Source organism: Aythya marila (assembly GCF_965140915.1).
Source record: "Aythya marila genome assembly, chromosome: 14".
Classification (NCBI taxonomy): Eukaryota; Metazoa; Chordata; class Aves; order Anseriformes; family Anatidae; genus Aythya; species Aythya marila.
In genome coordinates this window covers 893,300-917,124 of record NC_139055.1, presented here as the reverse complement: position 1 = coordinate 917,124, position 23,825 = coordinate 893,300, and the positions used below count along the sequence as shown (strand labels likewise).

Genomic DNA, 23,825 nt, shown 5'->3' with positions numbered 1-23,825 from the left:
CTCCCCAAAGGTGATGGTCCTAGTTATCACAATTTCAGTCTAAACAAGACTAGCTTGTTGCACAACAGCTAGAGATCTTTTGTTTTAAAATCTGAAGAGAAATTAAAAAAACAGGAAGTGGTTAGTATGTGTTCTAATCCTGGGCAGTGACTGAAACAGGGGATGCTCACATTATGAAAGCATAAAGGAAAAGAACTGCAGAAGGGCTTGGGTTGCTAGGGACCTTTAGAGATCATCTAGTCTAGGTTTTGGCTGGAATAGTTAATTTTCTTTGTAGAGGCTCACATGATGCTGTGTTTTGCATTTTTGATGGAAACATTGATAATGCAGCAATGTTTTAGTTGTTGCAGAGCCATGTTACATAGAGCCAAGGGCTTTTCAGCTCCTTGTGCACCAACAAGGAGGCTGGGGGTATGTAAGGAAGCTGGGAGGGCAGGACCAGGCTGACCAGAGAGATATTCCACACCACAGGACATCATGCTCAGCAATAAAAGCTGGAATAAAGATGGAGGAAGGGGAGACATTGGGAGTGATGGCATTTGTCTTCCCAAAAAACATTACGCATGCTGAGCCCTGCTTTCCTGGCAGTGGCTGAGCACCTGCCTGTCCATTGGAAGTGGTGAACAGATTCCTTGCTTTGCTTGTGCAAGCAGCTTTTGCTTTACCTAGTGAACTAGGCAGTAAACCATGCTTTTTCTAACAACAACAATTTCATTAATGACATGTGTTACCATTTACATGCAATAATTCATAGCTAGGTAGACTGGATAAGAACAGCCAAGGATGTACACCCTGATTTATTTACATATACGCACTGGTGAAGTGGTTTCAGCTTCTGACAAACTGCATGGTAGTGAGCCATAGCACTAGAAAACAGGAAGCACACTTGGGGAAGGAGGAAGATACACTCCTTTTTTTTTTTTATAGTATACATACATATGTGTGTGTGTGTATTTTATTTTATACACAGCTCCAGTTTTCATGGCATTACTCAGCTGGGTAGGTGCACAAGTGCTTCCTTTCAGTTGTAAGAATAAAGACCTAGAAAAAACAATGTTACTGACTGATTCACTAACTAAAACAGGAATTCAAGGCAATATCCAAACTTCAAAAGGAGCCAAAGCATGCTGAAGTGTTACATTCTTTCCAGAATATGTTGTCATTTATTAAACTTCAGTGCAAGTGCTCCTGGACCAGGCTGGCTCTGGAACTATTTGGATGATCTGACTTGCTCCTGGAAATCACAAAATCTGGGGTAAAACTAGACACCACAGGTGGCTCTCCTGTGAGCAAGCAGGTGAATGAATCCTTGTGCACCTGCCAGTGTTTAACCAACAATCCCCTAATGGATTACAGCAAGCAATTGTCTGTTCTGACAGTACTTGATGGGTAAAGAGTATTAATGAAGTTCTTGAAAAATAGTTGAAGCAGCTTAAAACAAATTCAACAAGAAGAATCCAAAGAAATGCCTGCACCATGCTGCATCAAGTTTGTCATGTTATACTCCTAGACCTCCCACTTAGCCCCCCCAACCTTTTTTCAGTTGTCAGGTTTTTATTTAACCTCACACAGAGCAGCAGCATTTTGAAAACCCGGAGAAGTATCTCCTTCCCAGGCCCGCATCACTAGATCCGTGACATCACTGCTGCCTCTGTTGAATATGAAATATGGCATTTAATAACACTTAAATAAATGAGTCTTGTTCTCGCCCATATTCAAAATTTAATTTCACGTTTTCTGTTAACAGAATGTATTACAGAAAAATATCCCCAATTTATAACACACTAATGATCACAACCAGTGCCAAGAATAAATGCCCAAATTATACCATGTAATTATGACAAAAATGTGACAAATTTATGTGTATCCTGTCACACAGTTTGTCAGTGAAAATAGGGTTATATGCTATACAAACCCACTCTTAGTGGGATTTTCCTGACTGTTTACACCAGTAAACATCAGAACATCCCCTTTCACATATTTATCACCACCGAGAAGGGATTCCCATCTCTAGGATCCCAATATACACAGTCTAAACTGGTTCCCAAAAGGCCAGTCCACTTCTCAAATCCTAACTGCTACTGGATTAACAATTAAGTAATTTCACATCTAGTCTGAAATCTAGACAAAAATTACCAATATAGAATTAGGTTTGTAATGACAGTTTGTAATGCTGGATTTACTGTGTCAGTGCAGGCCCTTCAAACATTGTTAAAGATGGTACAAAGGGAGAATTCTTCAGAAGCTGTTTTCTTACTGCTCTGTTGAAAACCATCCTCATCCAACAAATAGTCATAATCCTTCTGAAGGTTTTCTGCATTTTTCATTTATTTATACCACTACCACACTTAACCTTCTTTATTTATAACTTAATCTAAGCACAACGGTGGGAACAAAATGACAAAATATGATGCACAGCAGCTCTAATTTAATAGGTCAAGACAGATACAAAACAACAGCAAATCAGACTCCCTGCACAGCAAGGAGCAAAAATTAAAGGAAAATATCAACTACAGCAGAAGCTCTTGAAAAAGTCTCTTCTTCCCAAGTATTTTAGGAATTAATGCTATTGTACGCAAGACAGACTGAGTTTGTTTGACCTGATTCTCCACAGAATAACAAAACACTATCCCAAACTGACAAAGCCTACTCATCTTAAAAATGCTTTTCATCTACTTGTCACACCTAGAATGAGTAAACACGTAACTGCTGACAGCTGTTTCTGAAACAGGTCAGGTACAGACAGTTTCTCTTTTTTTTATCTTACACTGTCATTTGTCCTTGCTCTTGTGTGTGTGGATTTTCTAAACAGCACAAATGAAAAGATGTAAAAATAGAAACTCATTTTAAAAAGCACCAGACTGTCAGAGTAGCTTCTGCACTATTTAGAACCTATAAGAAATTAACACATCCTTCTAACTAGGAGGCAATAGACAATGTTGGCAGAAGTCTTTTTTTGGGGGGGAGGTGGGGGGGAAAGGGGGGTCACCCTAAAATCATTGGTTTGATCATAACTCTGTGAGTTATGCACAGAAGTGCTTTATACAAATTAGTATTACACAAAAACCAATTATGCTTGAGCGATTTTACTGAAGTAGTTAGTCTTTTGAAATAGAACAGTCCAGTTACCGTGCTATCCAAGCGATACCACACAACACAATGCTGGAGGCCCACACATTCAAATAGCTTATATTAATCACATTCTCTTTTCCACAAGTCCAGTCAACAGCATCGTTTACTATGAATTGTAAAAGTCAAGATAAAATGAGCTATGTAGTCAGGAAATCCAATTTTATCTCAGCAAGGCCTGTCTGTAACACAAGGGTAGGCCTAATCCAGCCTTAACACAAACAAAGCTGAAACACTATATAAACCAGGATAAACATGAAGACTAGGAGGTCTATAGGTGGAAAATGCTACAAAGAGAACCAAATTTAGTTCTTCAGACACAAGATCAAACATGCTCAGTTATTACAGCTGGTTGACTTTTTTTTTAATGTATGGTTTAGTGAAAACCTGTTTTAACCCATTCATGGGAATGCCTCCTTTAAATACTTACTTGCAATAAGACAGAGCAGTTGGTCTGTTTCAAACTATTTCCCCCTGCTTTTACAGGTTGTTTTAGAAGGTCTTGAGTATTTTTGTCTTTAAATTTAACTAATAGCCTTTTCTGTAGGGGAAAACTATTTGGCTAGAACTTACTGTAAGTAGAACTAAACAACGGAGAACTAGAAAGAAATCGTGAATTTTGTTTAACACAAGTATTTCCTTTAAAACTTACCTTCTTTAAATTTTATGTTAGATTCTAGTCACAAATTTTTATCTTCCTAGTAGACTACAATGATTATTATGCAAGTTACATGTACATGCTACTTACCTAACATTTCTTTCTTTAATTTTTCATTCCGTTCTTCAATTTGCCTAGGTAATCGCTGTGGAGAGGAAGAAAAATTGGAATCAGATCCACGCTTTCAATAATACTATAGTTTAAGCTTATGTAATTTTCATACACATACCAAGGATATACAGTTTACAGCTTAAAAAAATCCTTACGTCAAATCAACACTTATCTTATTTTGGAAACCTGTCATTCATTCTATGACATCAATTCACATAAGCAGTAAGTCATAACTTGCAAATGCAAGTTTCATATAGGCATGAATTTTTACTACTGAGAAACAAATCTGATCTGTTTGCCAGGTATTTTGACTGAAAAGTTACTGAATTTAAGAGATTTACAATTAATGTACATTTTAGCCCTATCTCCTCTGATGCACACATTAAATATGTTTAAGAGAGGTCAGAGGAATTAATCAAACACAGAATAACATCTATGACACCTGCTCCCACTGGTGTGCTGCTTCAGGTAAATCCACAATGAAAACATGAAGATCTACATACAAGTATTTTATCAGAAGATCACTGAATTTCAGGTTGTAGTTTAATACGCAGCACCTTATTATGCAATGTTGGCATCGCATAATAACGAGTAAAGAGTATTACAAATGGGTAGGGAACTCCCAACAAGTTCATCCTGAGCAAGGTACTAGTCCAAGGAACAGTTCATTTATTTATTTTTCTCTCCTCAAAACTGAGGAAGATTTGTGCACCATCATAGATAAAATAGATAAAAGCTTCTCATGTTTCTAATGAGCATTACATAACTGCACAGTATTCTAGGCATTCCTATAATTCGAGATCCCCATTTACACCTAAACCAGCTGTGACTCATCTTCCATCTTTATACAGTGTTTTACTCAATGATTGTAATCACCATTTAGAATTATAATTTTATATTTACTACAACTAAGTTTACAATTTCATCATTTATGTATTTACTTTTCATAAGTTAAGTATTATATTAAAACAATATATTTTGAATGAGAGTTATTTTTTTTATACCTTTTTCATATTTTCAGAAGCAACTATTTCAACTTTTTATACCATACTTATTACTATACAATCCTGGCAGGTCAGAATGCAGTTACATTCTAACTACGCTGTTTCTTCTCATGGAGGTCACTGTAGATAAGACAGACTTGCTGTAATGGTGCTATCAGTAAATTAATTACGGTAACAAATCATGGTAACAGGTGTGCAATTCATTCCTTATACATCTCACTTGTGATAATTGGCTTCTGAACATAGTTAAATAATTTAATTTCCCAATCTTGTTCCTTCCTGTATTTCATAGCTCCAGTCCTCACAGAGCATCAAGGGTTTGTCATTCTGATATCATTGCTACAGAGAAATAAGGTGTTCTCCTCTGGAGGGAAAAAAAAAAAAAAACAAAAAAACAAAACAACACAAAAATAACGTGCTGCCAAGACTGTCTGACTATTCTTGTTCAAAGCAGCATATACACTGATGAACACAGCTAAATACATTCATATTCTACACTGATGGGGAAGAGAGGTGGTATACCCCCATAAGAACTGAAAAATGAACACTAAGGAGTACAATGCACATACACATGGATGGATAAGTCTGAAACCAGACCAGACCCAGTATCACCAGTGAGCCAGATTTAATTAGCCCAGTCAGACCTTATCTGACTCCTGCTGACTCAGAGGGGCTTATTAAGTTGGGTGCAGATCTGGACCTAAGCTGCCTGCATGAAAACATGTGTGGATATCCCCAGGCTCCAAATTTGGTTTGCACTGTGGCTGTCACATCTGCTGAGTCTTGGATTATTTAATATATACACAGTCTCTCATTTGGAGATAGTGCTTTAGCAGGAAATAAAGGCACAAATAACTTGATCTGGAATACATGTTCCGTGTTTTGGAAGTCTGAATAGTCCTAGTCCACTCTCAGCACTTCTCACACCAGGAACATACCTGCAAGGCTATGTATCTATAGAAAGGTATCCATAAACACAACTATTTATCTGGTGTCTACGATACTTTTCTCAAAGTACAGCTTCTTTTGGTAAATAAGTTTATCTGGTCCGCCACTCCCTCAGAAACTGTGCTGAAGCTAAAATTCAGCAAACACCGTTATGCACCTGCATAAAAACCTAAAGATTGATACCACATAATTAAACACTTTCCAGGAAAGGATCAATAGGGATTATTTGACCACAAAACACTGTAATTTCCAGCTGTTTAATTTGACATTGAGGATGTCAAAAGTAACCGAAGTGTGTAACGGGGCTTTAAAATCAAAACATTAGCACTGTACTCCTGAAATACAAACTATACTGAAATTTTAGAGCAATTTACAAATCAAGAATCAAAGAACTACTGTGTATTTAGTTCTTTTTTATAGCTATCATTTAATAAGATTATGACATTCCCTAAAGCAGCATGTGAAATATTTTCAACAAATGGGAAGAAGAAAGATTGCAAATTAGCCTCATTCACTGTTAGAGCCAGATTCTCTTGATGCATCATTTTCATTACCAGTGGGGGCACAGAAGTGCTGTACTATTTCTGCAAAGAGCACTGCACTTTACATTACAACAAAGCAGAGCCTCTAAGTCCCCCTGTGTATTATAGACATGCTAACTACATACGTGGAATCTGGAATTGTTTTTTGTTATAGAATTTAGATATTATGGATTTTTTTTTTAAAGTGTAGGACTGGCTTTGTCAGTATTTCATTAACAGATTTTCAAGAGGTGAGATTTAAGCCGCAATCTCATAAGACTGCTTCTACCCTGAAACTTGACAAAGAACAGGATCAACTCAGAGCAGAATGCCCTACAACCCACTGCAGTGTAAATTGAGGGCATTTTGTACGAAGTGTTCTGCACCACATGTGAGCCTAAAGTCTCTGCCTAGTAAAAGGAGGTCAAGGAGCAAAAGGCACGTGTATCAGTCAGCGTTTGTACTTCCTAGCTACAAAAATTAAGAATTACTGATATTTCTAAAACATTTCTGAAAGACAGACAGAAAGAACAGCAGCATTTTTTATGATCCTTTCCTAGAACAAGTCTCCAGTGGTAACTGAGCACTGGCACTTTTATGAGATTATGTCCTGGTTTCAGTTAGAACAGAATTATTATTATAGATTATTAGAGGCAAACTAACTGAAGGAAGATTATGGTATTGTAAGAGATATAAAAGAGACAATACCTATACTTTTAGAGAGTTCTGATCAGCCAAAATATAAGTATTTGAAATGCTTCACGCTTTAAACCAACTACTGACAGTGTTCCCAAGTCTTAATCTGTGGAGTCCTGACTAGTGGTTCATAACAAGTTGTCTGATCTATCACACTGCATTTCAGCAGCTCTCCGTACAAAGAGTGACTAACGGCTACTTTACCAAATAACTGACTAAATTACAATAAGCCTCTTTCTGGATCTAGGCTAATGCTAAAAGGCTAAAAGCTACAAAAACTAAATCCTGTCATTTCGTTTGGAAACGTCAGCACACTCCTTGGCTGAATTCCTCGATCAAATAAGCCACTGTCTCAGCTAGGAGACTATAAATGAGGCCAATACAAATAATCTTTTCTAGACTATGATAAATGCATCGCATTCACTGTCCATGCAGTAATGATGTTTGACAAGCTCATCATTTATTAAACCATTGCTGTGCATGCAACAAGCATCAGGGGGTTGTTTCACAGTACGGTAAACTGACCTTATCACTGGGTGCTGCCAGAAGTGATGGCCCCAATTCCTGCACTGCCCTGACCACATTTTCTTTCCTTCTCACTAGTAATTGCAGTAGATCTGAGTCTGCATTTGCCAGCAGAAAGCCATGGTGATATAAAACTATTCACTTTGGCGGTTATTGGTTGCTGGCTTTTCTTTCCTCGTAGATAGTTGGTTTTCCTTTTGGCATATTATACATATAAAAATAACCAGCTATCCATGTAGGGTCAGTCATGAACTTGTACTAGCACTAGCACAAGGAAAGCATCTGGACATCTTTTAAAGCAGCTGGCAGTTCATGGGTTTATCTGTTCTTACCCTTAACACTAACAGGAGTTACATGGTTAAGCAGAATATTTTTCTGCTATGAGTGCAATTGATCCAGTCCCAAAGGAAGTAATTTTAGGCAAGCCTTCTTGTCTAATATGCTATTAAAGCAGTTTCTAATGTGTCAGTACAACACCATAGTGGGGGGGACGAGGGAGAAAGGAATTCGAAAATAAAACTGAAATCACTACAAATAATTTATCCACATGGAAATTAAAATAATTAAACAAACCTTGCAAATACATTTCTTCATTAACACGACAAAGTTGCTTTAGAGATAATTTTGTAACTTCTAATTTTTTTATTTTTAGGGAGCAGAATAGGTTGCATGTTCACTGATATGAAGCTGAACTTAAAATAATGATGCCCTCTGAAAATTTAACAACCTATTAGAAGAAGTCAAGTACTGTCATATGGATTTGCACGCTTAATTGTGCATTATGTTTTAAAATTGCATCCATTTTTCTTAAAAGGGAAGTAAGAGATAGTTCAGTTGTTTTCCCTGCAGAAGATGGTCAGCTCTTTCCAGACTCTCTAGTGCTTGCAAGCCATTCACCCACTGTGACCTGAGGCTCCTACTTTGACATAATATGATCACTACTGTACGTTTGATAGCAGCTACCTTCCATTAGCACGTTCCTCCAAAACCACATTGTCTAGCTGCATACCTACCGCATTTCAACACAGCCTTCATAACCTCTTTTCAAAAAGAAGAACAACAAGCAGTGTGCACAGAGAGCTTTGTGCACGAAACCAAATGGCCCTTCTTGCTATACCAACTCTTGCAGAAAGACCCTTTGAACTTACCAAATCACAGCTGTTTTCCACACCAAGCATTAGCATACTAAGTATCACTAGAAAAATCCCTTCCTGCTTGTATTTTACACAAAGTTATTTGAAACCTTAAATGAGCAGGCTGCAGCAGAAACTTTAAGTCGCCACTGAGTAGGGATTATTTACATGATAGACTAGAATTTCAAGACATTCTAGAGATTTACCTTTGTTCATCCAAGCTGCCATATCCTAAAGTCCAAGGTAACTTTAAAGCATTTTAATATACTTCCAGAGATATGACAATGTTTCTTCAAGAAGCCTTTAATACAGAGAAGTATTTGTAATGTTGACTGAAAATGGACACTCGAACATAGTACTGCAGAATTCATGTGTTTGGGAACAAAAAAGTAATTTAATCAGAAAAGAGCGCTGTTTGCAACTACAAAGTTCCACCTTCTTCACATGGAAGACTAAGTTTTTGAAAATTAATAGCAGACTTCAGTCGCATAATTCAGACAGCTACAGACAGATTTTGTCTCCGCTATTCTCTTAATTAAGTCATCAAAAAGTATCTATTTTATAATTATGCCATAAAGGCATAATTGCATTATGACTGCAAATTCACTAATCAGAAAAATAATTCTACTAAAAGAAAAATTGACTCCCACTAATTAAATAGCTAGCAAGAACTGATTATGGGGTACTTGTATTCTGATTTCCAAATTGCGGATCCTTATTGAAGTGATGGCTACTAAAATGCAAGAGTGGCTCACTAACAGAGTCAGCACTGTACAGGTTCTGACCTAAACAATCTTTTCTAGTGCATGTATAAGTACAATTAAAAATCTTAAGCAAAATTTCAATGTTTAGTAGAAATTTATCAGAAATTTATTTGTATTTGAAAAAGCATGTATTGAAATACCTTTGTTTGAAAAAAGTTAATGCATTTAAACAGTTCCAAGATATTCCTGGTAGAGAATCAAACTAGAACTGTAATGTATTAATCGTTAAGTTGTGTGGGAGGTGACCGCGCATGCACACATATGTATTGTGGGGGACATGGGGTAGGTTATTCAACAGGTGAAGATGTAGTTATATGCTTACAGAACATACGTTTACTTCCACTCATTTTATAAAGGTTAAAAGAGGACTACGCTTCACGGACCTAAGTCTTGTCATTACATTTCATGTAATCTTTCTTATGTATAGCCAGAGGAGAAAACCAGTACACTTTTTGATTCAAAGTTATCATCACTGTGTATGAAGCAGCTTGCGCAGTTTTAAATATTTAGACTAGGAAAAGAAAGACCTTGTTTTAAAGTTGTGCCAAAGTACACTGAAAAGGCTTACCATGCAAGCTTCTCTGGCCTGATGAACTGAGGGGTCTTTTTCTAGGACTGCTTTATAATCCTCCAGAGCTTCATCTAGTTTTTCTGTTTTTTCATGTAGTTCTGCTCTCCTCAGTAAAGCTCTAATATAGTTAGGATCTAATTCCACTGCTGGAAAATAAGAACACAACACAGTATTTTACTTCAAACATTTTTATACCCCCTCAAATAAATTCTTAAGCCTGTATTAAAGTCTTAATGTTAATAGATGTTTTAACGCAGCTTAGAATCAGAGTCACGGTTTAAGAGAATTTAGGGAGGCACCCTTTACACCCACCTATGGAGGTCTAATGCAATTGACCATAGATCATAGACATTAGATGAAATATCACTATATAGAAGAAAGCTCTATTTGTGCATTAGAAATCATGTGGCACTTCAGAAACATGAAGAATCCATAACATTTTTCAGTTTCTGCATATATAATAAGTCTATATTATTAGATTACACCTAAAGTTAAATGTACCTAAAGATATATGTAGTAGGGAAACCAAGCATTTCCTTGCTTATCTCACTGCAAGCTGAGACTAACTCCAGAACAACTACTGGTGTTCTTCTGAATATCTCTAAAAAAAAATCAAACAGTTAAAATTGGGTTGGGAAGCCACAAAAGTTTATACCAGCTCTACAAATCACCACAGAGGCATTCAGACTGAATTTAATCTTTTCTTCTCCTTATACCCTTGGCAATTGTGAGCATGTTTACTGGTGCAGTTAGGATTGAATGCTGAACTGAACAGTAGCCTGTGCAAGGTAATTTCTCAAGGATTTCTTCATCCATTTTTCATCACATGAAAAGGAAATACAAAAACCTGCCCATTTTTTAATTGCTAACCCATTAAAATTGTTCTCAGGACAGCTAAACCCCAGATTAGGTAAATATTCTGGTTTATTTATTCTAGAAGGAAAAAGAGAACCCTAAAATCAGCAAGTTGCAGGTTAATGTGAATTGCTTGGCTGTGCGCTAAGTGTTGCATTGCAGTTTGTAAAAAATAAAAAAAATCCCTGGGCAGTGTCAAATGATGGTTAGTTTAAGTCTCACTGCAGCAAAACAGACTTGTTCCCTTTTAGCCACCAAGAAATTACCAGGAGTGTTTTTCAAAATGCACCACCACCAAAACAAGGCAAAACTCCACAGTAACAGAGGTCAGCTAGATTTTGTTACCTTCAAGATTCCTTTTATAACATACAAACTGAGATTTACTGTACAAACACCACCGGCACTCAGCCATTGGATTAGTTTTTTGGTTGGTAACTTTGGACACTTTTCCCCAGCTGTCATGTGCAGTTTAAAACATACTCAAGCATGGGTGAATGGGTAGAAGAAATAAAGCAATACATGGCTGGAATGATTTTACTAGAAGTTGCGAAGATAAAACTATGCAAGACAAAAACATGAGAGCATAATCACTTGTGACCAAGCAAGAGCCTTGCATGGGGACTTGATAGTGCTTTTAATTCTGTGAGGCCCCACACGTCTTTGGAATCTCAAATTAAACCAAGATTTCGTGGGAATAGCAGGTGGAAATATGTTTAAAATAGTAGGTATAAGGAAACAGCTTCCATAAAATATTTCAATTTTTTTTTGGAAAAAAGTACCAACAGCAGTCTTATTGTCACAGGAGAACAGAAAGTAGATTATTATAGGCAGTAAGTTCAACAGACATTTTACAAAACGTATAGTTTTAGATTCGTGTGTCTTTCACTATAGCCTTTCTATAAATTCTTCATATAGAAATGCCCAAAGTTACAGCTCTGTAGTAAAGCACTAACTGTTTAATTTATCCATGAAAGATCTGGCAGAAGAGTGATGCACAGGAAAAAAGAGTCATACCTTTGCTACAGTCACTTAGGGCAGCTTCTGTCTTGTCCTAGAACACAGAACATATAACAAAATTGTATATCATATTTCTTGGGAAACAGCTTGTTTACAATAGCACACAAAAAGGTTTGTCTGTCATTCCAAGGAATAGGGATGTTCATGTAATCAAGGCTTTTCATACCACTGCTTCTGATTTAAAGCCCTTTATCAGCGATTAGCTTCCTCTCCCTGAAAGCTGCCAGTGTTCAGATTGCACGGCTACCTCACTAATCAGTCTGCACTGAACAGACAGCAGCAAGCGACTGTCAAAAGGCTGAGTCACATCTGCAGGCCTTGGCTGAACCAAGCTACAGCTTTCCTACATTTGTCAATTAATTAAGGGGTTGGAATAGACAGTTCCCAGGACTCCCAGATAAATTTCTGTCTGTAAGAACAAAGACATTTGGAAAGCACATATGATACTGCCTTTAGCACTAATATAGGCATTGTCCCTTGCAGAGGAAGCTGAGACTGCCAGGAGTGGTAGGGACAAGATGTTAGCGTGCTCAGACAACCACAGTTAGAGGATGAGAGTCAGGTAATCTGCTTATAAAGATAAAAAAAAAATAAAAAATAAAAAAAATGCTGAGACAGAGATCCCGTTTTCATCTAAACTAAAAGGGCTTCAAGAAAAAAAAAAAAGAAAACAAGGAAAAGGCTGTTCTGTGCCTGTATTGTTGATTGACGCAGTAGTATTCATAAGGGCAGTTCCTGCATTTCTATACCCCAGGAACTATTTTCTTCTCCATTAAATGGAAGCTGCCTCACAGAATGCCCGACAAGCTTTCATGGTAGTGCAAAGCAAAAGGGTGATGGAAGTATAGAAGAAAAAATACTTAATGGGGGAAGTTAAAAATGTGGATCTATTTTCAGCGTAAGGTATGGGTCTGTGAGGTTCTACTATCTATACAGGTGATACAGTAGTTTGTGCAGTTTTTATTATCCTGTGCTCATCTGGGAAATATTGCATTGTTTTCCTAGCTAACATCTGGATTATGAAGAGCTTTTTCAGGTTACAGCTTTCATATTTGAAAGGTTTCAACATCTGCTATTACAGAATTCTATTTTTTCCTTGCCTGTTCAATTTAGTATCCCAAGAGTGAATTCTAGTTGAGCAAGAATTTATTTATACCTAAATATGGCTGCAAGGTACACTTACAGACAGAGCTGCATCTGCATCAATACTGGAGGAAAACCACAAGGAAGTTCACTTTGCAGGAAAATAAAATAAGCATAGGAGTTACTATGCTATTTTTCCATAACAATATAAAAAACAAAGCAAAAAGAGGGAGTAATTTCTCTTCAATTCTTATTTTCACTTATTTAGAAAGAAGAGGTAATTTAGCACCATATTTATAGCCTGAAGAGACAATATTGAAAGTATGATAATAAGCAAGATAGAAAAGCTATATAAGTGTCTCAGACAACTAAATACAGACACTCAATGCCTGTGAGCCAGAAAAGTATTACTGAATGCTTGTTGATAGGTCCTCCTAGCTCCTGTTGTGGTCAACTAGTAGAATGTGTGAGCTGTATGAAATACACATACTAGCTGTATACTAGCATGACTGTACAAGATCAAACAGGCATAAAGGTTCTCCTCTCACTCCTCCTGTTATATGGCAGTCCAGCGACTTATTTGTAAAGATAAGATTCTCAATTCTTTAAAATCAATTATTAGCTTGTAAATTAAATTGTTGGCTTTCCATTGTGCTTACAGTACATTTCAGGTTCTGGTAACCTGGTAACATGTGGGCATCTGTCCCTGGACATGGAATAGAAAGTAGATAAGAGACAGCTGTAGCCATTCTCTTGGGACAGTGCCCTATTACATAGGGTCCATGCTGCTATATAGCAACTGTGAAGGAAGCACGCTAACTGAATTAATAGTCATAGGAAGCCCTACTTATGCCTGAAAGCATCAAACCAATTATTTGAAGACAAGTCTGACTATCCAGGTTTAAAAAAAAAAAAATGGATAAAAAAAACTTGATTTAAAAACAAATACTACCTAGTTACATTTCTAGACAATCTAATACATGGGTCTGTATACATTAAACATGCTTTAACACATCTGTTCCACATGAACTTTGAATTTATTTGAAAGAAAACAAAGCAATCAGTGTTTTAAATATAATGCAGCAAAGCAACTTTGAACAGCTGCTCCAATTGCAACTTTCAGTTTTGAATTAATCCTCAGTAATCAAGTGTACCAGTATTTCTGCTGGAAGCACATGAGAATATACAAGCAACAAAGCCTGCAAACAGTTTAATACTTTTCCCCTCCTTTATGCATCCTTAATGACTTCATAATTTCCTTTGACGTATAAACAATACTTGTCATTTCATAAAACAAAGATATTCACCTGCTTCATTTTTGCAGCAGCTCTGTTTGAAAATAAAACAGCCCTATCTTTCTGGAAGCAGGCTGGACAAATCTGCAGAGCCTTTGTATATGAGTCTTCTGCCTCTCCATAGTCTGCAGATGCAATAGGGAAAAGAAACAACAACAAAAAAACAAAACAGATCATTTATTTCAAATGCCAGTATGGTCAATGAATCATATGGCTAGAATTTCTTTGGAAACCTTTCTCAATATGTGATGCAGTATTTAAACCAGTAATCAGAATCAGCTGCTTTCTGACAAAGTATACTACTGACTACTACTTGTATCAATGACAACCAATTATTTTTTTTAAATCAGCACCCTCATAGGAGCAGAAAAGTAGTCCTGTGCTTCGCATAACTACTGCAGCATGCTGTGCATTAATTCTCACACCCGAATTTGTTTCATCCTTTTTGTTCAGAGCTTTAGGGTTTGAATCTTTTCAGCTGACATGTATCCTTGATCTGAAAGGAAATGCGTGTTGGGACATGTTACTGCACCAATACCTGCTCACAGCAGCTAGGGAAATCTCATTTGTCAGAGTATCTTTCAACAACTGACTTAAAGGTCAGTCACCACAAACCTATCAATTGGCACCTGAAGGTCATCCATCTTCACGTCTGATCTAAAGCACAGACCAGCGATAAAGCACATGAGATGATTAAGTTGTTTTCCAATAATGGTAGATTCAAAGAATGAAAAGGCCCTATAGTGATCCTGAACAATGCCCTGCCAGCTGACAAATGCATTCTCCTCAAACAGAGCAATTCTTTCTGCATACTAGTCAGTGACCGACCAGACAGGTGCTTAAAAAGTTATTCATTTCCAATGCTTTGACATGCATCAGCAGCACAGGCACACTGAACACATCTGCCAAAGAATTTGTCAGGAAAAGGCTATGGATAAGATCTCAAAAGATGACTGAGCCAATACTACAGGTTTGCTACTTCCATAGTCCCAGCAGCTCCTTCCTGCCTGCTCTGACACTTACCTGAATTGGTAAACCATTCCCCAGCAATCTTGGTCTCTTAGAGACCTCCAGCAGGAAGATCACTGTCTGGTTATCAGAATATGCTTCTGGGAAGCAGAAGTTACTCATTTGTGTAACCCTGTTGACTGAGGTAAGCATTAATGTACATTTCCTTATTTCTTTGAAAATCCTCTAACCATCAAAACATTACATGAATGGTAGGGGTCAAAAATCCCTTCTCCCTTCATGTGCTTTAACTAAAATCATTGGTATTGTTATTTACTGCAGACATGTTGTTACAGATCAACTATGTTTACAACATATCCAGTTCCAATGTAAGCTAGAAGTTTGCACACCTCTAGATTTTTTTAAAAAATATGTATCTATATATTGATCTATATATCTATGTATGTGTACATCTCCACACATAGAAAAATATACACACATGTATGCATAGAGATGCTTGCATGTATATATATACATACACACACACATACACGATATATAGTGTATATATAGAGATATACACACATACAGTGTACAAAGAAAGAAAAGGGCCGGTGGATACAAAGAAACATACAAAGGTACAAAGCTATGAGAGTCATTGAGACACTCAGCCTCCATCAATTTTAAGCAATTGCATTAGCAGAACTCAATCTGGTGGAAGCCTTTTTTTTTGCTTAGAAGAAAAAACCCTGGCACTTGGAAGGCAGTCAATTCCGTATCACGTTCTTGGATTTAAACACAGCTTTCATGAGAAACCTGCTTTAGCAATCCAAGATTTTGTGATTTAAACTTATCTCTTAAGGAAGTCTCTCTTTCTGTTCCCTAGAGCTGGGTGAAAAAATGATATAGATAACTTTGAACGATGATAGGTGTGAGGTCTTCCTAGAGGTTTTCTGCAATATCACCATAATGGTGAAGTATTAATTTGAGATTCTCTAACTTGCATACAATATTAAAAGATTATCAACACACCTCCTTTCTTGAACTGCTCATTTCCTTTCTCCTTCAGTGTTGTGCTCTCCTTTCTTCGTTTCTACAAAAGAAGAGACAACGTCTCAAAGTATTTAATTGAAATGAACAAGTAGGTCAGCTGTAGTTCCCGATAAGCTATGAATGGAAATCAGAATAGTATATAACCTGAAGAATTTTAACTAGTACCAAGATCACTTGCTTGCATTTACTGTGGCATGATATGCTTTATAGATCCATAAAACACTGGAGTATACCAATGAGGCAGTTAAAAAGCTCTAGTTCATTAACAACACTATGCACAAAGAGCATTCATATTGAATTATATTGTTTAAACTAGTATGCTAGCATTTTAGCTGTTAGCTTGCTTCTTAATTCCTTTTCAATTCAACTGAATTCAGTGTAGCTCAACTATGTAACATACATGTTAGATGTAAAGTCTCAAAACATTTGCTTGAAATAATTCTACCTCAGAAATTGTTACTTCCAGAGATGTACAAAGCACATTGAGCTTACTGAATTAGAAGCAGGTCCACTGATAACAGTGCCCTGAAAGATTTCTTATGCAGATTGAATAAGCCTTCAGAGCCTGAGACAGGAAGATTGTTCTGCTACACAGTGAAAATTGCACACGCTAAGAGTTGTATTCTCATCCATGAATATCTTAACCATACTCTTGGCACAAGCAAAGTTGACACGAATGCTCTTAGTCTCTGACACTGAAAATACAGGATGTCATAAAGCCATCTCTTACAAAGGAAGCCTTCCACATGTAGACATACCTCACAGAAGGAAAAACAAAGCACTATAAGTAAGACAATATCAACAAGCAGCAATGCTCTTGTTCATGAATCATTTCTATGGTTAAAAAAAACTAATTCGACTGTTGACTTTGCCCCCAAAACATGCACGCATAAAGGTCTTAAATGAAGGTGGCTATAAATTACAGATCACTGAGCAATTAAAAAGCCAACACTAGAAAAAGGAACAGTTTCCTTTCCTGCAGATTCTGTAAATCAAGGATTAATGCAATTATCAATATCACACAGAACATCTCCTTGGAAACAGCTAAATATAGTACCATGGAGCACTGCACCATCTCACAGCTATGCCAAGTAACTGACAAACAATACAAGATCAGAGGTTCTCTCCTCTTACTTTCATTGCTTTTGGAAAGTAGTTCACTTGACCACTGTTACCATCTTCATAATAACAGATCACAGTGCTCCAAAAGCTAGGCTTGAGAGAAGTGGCATTCAGTGGTCACACACGCAACTACACACTAAAATCTTATCTGACCCTTTTGATACATGATTAGATCACTCATTTCCCCCCCCCCCACCCCCCCCATCTCCTATTAATACTCATTGCTCCTCACATTAAAAAAAAACAAAAACAACACATGGTGGACAAAATACATCACTACTTAGAAATCTGCTTTCCTCCCGGGTGCAATGCTAGATCCACACTGGTCCTTCCACAATGTCACTTGCACCAGCACACACGAGCCAGTCAGTGATTTCTGACTATGAGCATAGGAACGAATTTGAGCACTTACAGCACCAACGGCATTAAAAGCACACGTTCATTGTATATATGTGGGATTTGGCTGCTCAGCACAGGGAATACATAGCTACATTTGAAAGCTGCACCCAAACGTGGGAAACGCTCGACAGAACTTCTCCAGCAAGGTCACTGCTACGCACTCATTTGCCCCTCCACAGAAATACCTTTTTAAAAGATCCTGAATGCACATTGAGTAGAAATTTCCACAACAGAGGTAGCTTTCACACCAGTGAACAGCACAGAGCAGGTTTAGAGATTATGACCTTAATGGAAAAGCAGAGAGATTTAGAGACAATCCTCATCCAACATAAGAAACGCTTGAAACACCAGCCCTACTGATTTCATTGCTCATGACCTATTTAGAGCTGGCCTTTAAGTTCTATTAACTGATTCACTGTTGTTCAAGGTCAGGTTGTGTACAATGTAACAAAAGATTTTTTCCTATGAGAACTACAGCATGGTTATGGTACTCCTGATGCAGAAATCCTAAAAATCAAGGGATACTGGATGAAAAGCTTTACTTGCATTAGCATTTGGATAATTATCAGTTGGACTTGATGATCCTTATGGGTCCCTTCCAACTCGGGATATTCTATGACTTTCTTCCATTTTATTAAAAATACTACAACAGAGTTTATGCTTATCCCAGTCAAATATTAAATCCTAAGAATTGCTTTGAAGCAAGGAGGCTTCGAGAGATTAACCTTAAAGAAAAAGGAATTAAAAAGAGTTTTGAATCATGGGATTCCTTCTCTGACAGTCAAGAAGGTTGTGAGCTGGAGTCTCAACAGCACAGATGACCAAGGTATGGCCATATTTGCTGGGGAAACATGGACATACAGAAGTCCTGAGCAACTGAGGAGCTTAAGGGCTGTCACACTGGGAAGCTGATTCATTCAATTCTCCTCACCTGAAAGCCTCCTCTTTGGTATCTCCTCTTGTTCACAAATCCAGCTTCACAAACTGGAAGGGCAGTCACAGAACTGTTACAGAACTTAGCCACAAAACTGTTACAGCCATACAAATGTCAGCGAGTGTCTCACAGTCACTTTGACTATTTGCCCAGAAGAAGTGTTGTCTAAGCATGTCTCAGCAGCTCTGGTAAGAAAACCTTATATGGCTTTGCAGCTTACTCAGCTCCCTGGAAAGCAGCTACGCAAGCAATGCAGTCCTGCTTCAAAACCAGCATTTCTGCTGCAGCTTCACCAACATCTTCATATTCCTGTATTACATGTTTCAGGCTGTCACTTAACTTCCAGACTGTACAAGTTTTCATTGTGTTTTCAAAAAAGGTGAAGACTGCGGAATACCGCATGCATCGTTCTTTATTTGCACTGGGAGCGTGACCCATTGGTGATATGTAGTAGCTGACTATCAACCCCTAAAAGCAAATGCACAGGATGTCAAAGCATACATGTTAGAAGTCACAGCCTAAATGCACAGCCTCTAAAGCACACAATGTATTTGTAAGAGAAATAGATGATGTGTTCCTGCATATGTATGCATTTCTTTAACTGAAAGTCACAATACAAAAGCAGCAGAAAGATGACTATTCTGGATTAATTTACATTTAACTTGATTTGAAATTTACATTTACATTTAATTTGAATGGATTCTTGGAGTGTGTGCTGCTCAAATTAATGCTGTTATAATCTTCTATTCAAATTCAGAATTAAAAGAAATAAAGCACCTTTAGAAAATATAACCTCTTTGTTCAGTATGCTGCATTTCCAGCTTTGATAGACTGGTCATCGGTTTGCTGTGATCATATCAGCCCAGAGAGGAAAAAATTGCAAGTGACTTGTCCTTGGGACAAATTTTGCACAATGTCATTTCAGTGTCCCCACCCACTCATTTTTCAGCAAAAGATTTAAGTAGCTGCAGGGCAGGCTACCCATTCCTTGGTGAGGGAAGTAGGTCAGACCGAACTCCTTGAAAGCTCTGCCTCAGGAACAAAGATCTTGACCCACTACATTCCCATAGGCTGCTCACATACAAGCATGGGGTCAGGCACAACTTCCCCAACTTACACTCCATTAAGATCCTCTGCCATTCGAAAGATGTGAAACCTTTTGTATTGCTTTTTGCAAATTTCAAGATGACAAATTCCAAGTGGCAGGCATTAATTTTTGATCTACATTTTCTTTTTTTTAACCATGAGGAAGAATAACTATATTTAACTAAAAGCATAGTTTTTAAATGATCTGATTATAAAGGTTCACGGATTTGGATACTGAATTACAATCATCCGTATTCTGAAGAAATTAGGATCTTGACCTAAACCCACCTGGCAAGCAAGAGGTGCAGAGAATCAAGGCCTGATCTGAAGTAATGAGAAAAAGACAGCTAAATAAATCAAAGCATTATTCAAGTATTAGGGAGAGAGCAACCTACACATTTCTGCTGTTTACTTTGGAAGGAACCAATATAATAGTGCTGGCAATGAAATTCCTAAATATAGCTGGTGAGAGCTGGAGGTTGAATACCCACAGTTTGTAATGCTTCCTAGCACGCTTTCTCTGGCTGTTCCTATGCATTTTATTTGCTCAATTGATTTTAACTTTGCAAGGGAACTGTTCCTGGCTCCAGTTTTGCGAAGAGCAACAGGCATACTCTTTCTCCTCTCCCAAGATATTTATACAAGGTGACAATGCACATCTGCATCTTGTAAACTCTTATGTATGGGCATCCAGCAGCAGTCATTTGAAGTTATTGGGGTTCAAAGGATCTGTGGAAGCAAGCAATTTAAACAGATAAGGAATATACTTTTCAGCTTCAAATACCACTTCTAGTTACAAGCCATCTATTAGCAGTCATCTGCTTCCCCCTGCAGTTTTGTGAAGCTATTGCTGTATCATATTCATTTAAGGAACTTCAATTTAGGTTGTAGTCACTCAAAAATCTTTTTTCAAAACTGGTGAGAGCTGTCACTTGAAAACTATACCAAATCTGTTCTCTCTGCTCAAAAGGTAGAGTAATTGGAATTGCTAGACTGCCCAATTCCTGCTCATCGTAACTTCATGGTAAAGATAGATTTAGTCTTTCTGTTGCTAATCACTACTTTCTCCTGAAACTGTAAGCAGCACATACAGAAACAATAGGGCACATCCACTAGCAGCAGTCACTTTAAGTTAGCGTGCCAGACTGAAATCTGTGCCTATTCCTGAGTGCCAGTCTGTCATTACTGCTCCAGAGGCAACAGCCTCCAGCAGAAGAGTGAAGCTGACCACTTAATCCATCACCACGAGTCAAAACCTTTAGTCATGCATAAGCCTCTCAGTTTTCTAAACCAAAGGTCTTGATTTTACAGTGTCAGCAACTTCCACAGAAATGCAAAATGGAATATAAGCATAAAAACAGCAGCACTGCAAGAAAACCAAAGGTACAATTTTTCACTCTATTAAATTGCCATCCAAAGACTTTTTTTAAGTTTATAAATGCAACTGTGCAACTGAAACTATGAATCTCATAGGGAGACCTACAACTGCAGACTTTATACCCAGGTTCTTCTCACCAGCACTTGGAATTAACTACTCTAGCAGATACAAATAGACTTTTCAGATATGCTTTAACTCAGAAAACAAAACAGGATGTTTTGTTCTATTTTTAATATCATCATACAGGGTCATTTTAGTCCAGCAATCTGTCTTTTACTCTGATTTGACCAAAGCAACAACATACCTAGTGTTACTGCTGTACTGTATACAGGATTCAGGTTACTAAAATAGGTCATCTTAATAGGGGAATCAACTTTAATTACATTTCCACACAATTGCATTATGACTCCTTCAAAACCCAATTATCTTGCAAGTTTTATTGCTATGCAAAATAATTTTGAATGCTGATTAGAAGCGTTAACAAGTACTGTACAGTCAGTTGCGTTGTCTCATATTAATTATCTGGTTTGGGTCCAACCAGGTCATTCTTCCTGAAAAGTTCAAAGACCATCTCTCAGTGACCAACACTGGTCTGCTCCACATTAGGAGGTACTTCTTTGGATCTTCTCTTCCACTTTGTACCTTACCTTTTATTTTGTAACTACTGCAGATACAACAGCTGAATTTTCACAGCCAAGGTTACTATACCGTATTGGGCAGATACCTGGAACTAGGAAAACATCAAATACTGAAACGAATGACTTTACTCAAGAAGATATCTCAGAAGAAATCCCAGATCAGTTCTTCAGCCCCTGAAAAAGCAAGTTCTATACAGAAGCTACAACTTATGGAAGAGCAATGGGATCAACCTGAGGCACGGGGAAGAAAAGGGTGAAGAGGCAAGCAGTTTAAAGGAAATTTCTTGATGAGGACAGATCTTCTCTAACACATCCTAGAATTTCTGGGAAAAAAAAAAAAAAAGATTTACTGTTTAGACCAGAATTGAATATATCTCATGTATAACTTAAAAAAAAAAATATATCTCAAAGGTTGGTTTTACTTAATTTGTACAGAGTTGCTAACAACACTAATGAAGAAACTGCTCTACTAGAGCTGTGCTCCTCATCTTGCTGACTTTTCCTGAAGTTAAAATAGCAGATGAGCATGGTAAGACAGCTGTAGTTCTAATGCACATGCAACAGCCCAAAGAAGGCAAGTGCTTTTGAGGAATATTACATATTTATTACAGGCCTTACAGCAGCTAGAAAGGAGTGTTCTGTATCCATGAGAGCTTACTAGGCCAGGTGCTTAAGTCTTTGCCAGACAAAGCCCAAAGAACAAGCAACATCTGTCACAATGGAAGAGCGTGAGGGATTCAGAACGCTGCTGCTGGATACACTCATAATTAGTGGGTCCTCCAGAAGAGGACCAGGTCAGACTGAAAAAATTACCAAGTAACAGCTGCTGGGTGTCCTCTGATTAATCCTGCAGACTAGACCAATGTCAAAGCCATCACTGTCAATGGCAACTAACCAGAAAATCTGTCTGCAATGCATCAAAAGCAATTTACTGCTCAGTGCCTCTGCTGAGATAGCAATAAGCATACTTAAATAAAATCTTATGAAACAGAATTTTGTTTCAGGATGTATAATGCTTAAAAAGCTCAGACTTGCAAGTCCAAACAAGTAACCCAACTCTGTTTTAAGCTACTTCTGCTTTTTAAGAAATTTTCTTGCAGGTTCATGTGTTAATAAACTCTTTTCTTCCTGTTTTTATTTTACTTCATTGTGCAGAAGAAACTTATGTCATCCTACTGCTTCCCTGGAAATAATTTTTATTACTTAAAAATCAGAATTCTCACTATAGAGTGGTCTTGAAACATAATTCAGAGAAAATACACAGCTACTTGCTCCTAATCTTTGATCTCCTCAGCAGCTTCTGCATAGGTGAAAATTTTTACTCAGGGCTGCTACTATGCTACACAAAGGATGTGCATAAACACAGTGCAAGTACTAAAATCTGTTTCCACATCTCCAGAATAGATTAGTCTTTTTCTACAGCCTAATTATATGACAACATTATTAGAAGTACCAATTTATTAAAACTGCTCAAAAACAGCATATTTAGTTAAAAAAACTACAAAGGTACATATACTCCATAATTTGATTTAAGCAGGGCTAACATCCAGCTCTTGTTATTACAAGTATTTTGATTATGTATTTTACGGTTGATGTTGCAACCACAGTTGACACAACTTTCTCTTGGTTGGGCAAGTATTCTAATCAAAGAAAATTCATCTACTCTGTACGTAAATGCCATCATGAGACTTCAGCTTGATGCCGACTCCCAGCAGCATTGCCTGTGATCTAAAAATACAGACTTTCTTCCATCTAAATCAGTCCCTATAACTGGTTCACTGCGCATTCACAGAGAGAGGTGTGCTGGCACAATGTGGGAGGCAGCAGGGGTTCAGATCAAGGACTGCCAAAGCAGCAAACAGAACTGCTGCTGAGTGTATTGTCACAACCTAGTAATACTATCAAATAAACAAGTTCTGAATATTTCTGCCTCATTTTCTCCAGCTGCAAAAAAAAT

At 37.5% G+C, this 23,825-nt stretch overlaps 1 protein-coding gene across 3 annotated transcripts in view; it reads right to left on the bottom strand.

The window, feature by feature from the left end:
* Positions 1-23,825, bottom strand: part of TTC1 (tetratricopeptide repeat domain 1) — a 32,727-nt gene that overhangs the window by 4,344 nt on the left and 4,558 nt on the right. For all 3 annotated transcript variants that reach the window (XM_082771650.1, XM_082771649.1, XM_082771648.1), the window contains exons 3-7: positions 16,291-16,351; positions 14,323-14,435; positions 11,930-11,966; positions 10,058-10,206; positions 3,878-3,932 (exon numbers count right to left, since the gene is read on the bottom strand). In XM_082771650.1, the coding sequence (XP_082627776.1) occupies positions 3,878-3,932; positions 10,058-10,206; positions 11,930-11,966; positions 14,323-14,435; positions 16,291-16,351 (415 nt within the window). The remainder of the gene's footprint in view (positions 1-3,877; positions 3,933-10,057; positions 10,207-11,929; positions 11,967-14,322; positions 14,436-16,290; positions 16,352-23,825) is intronic.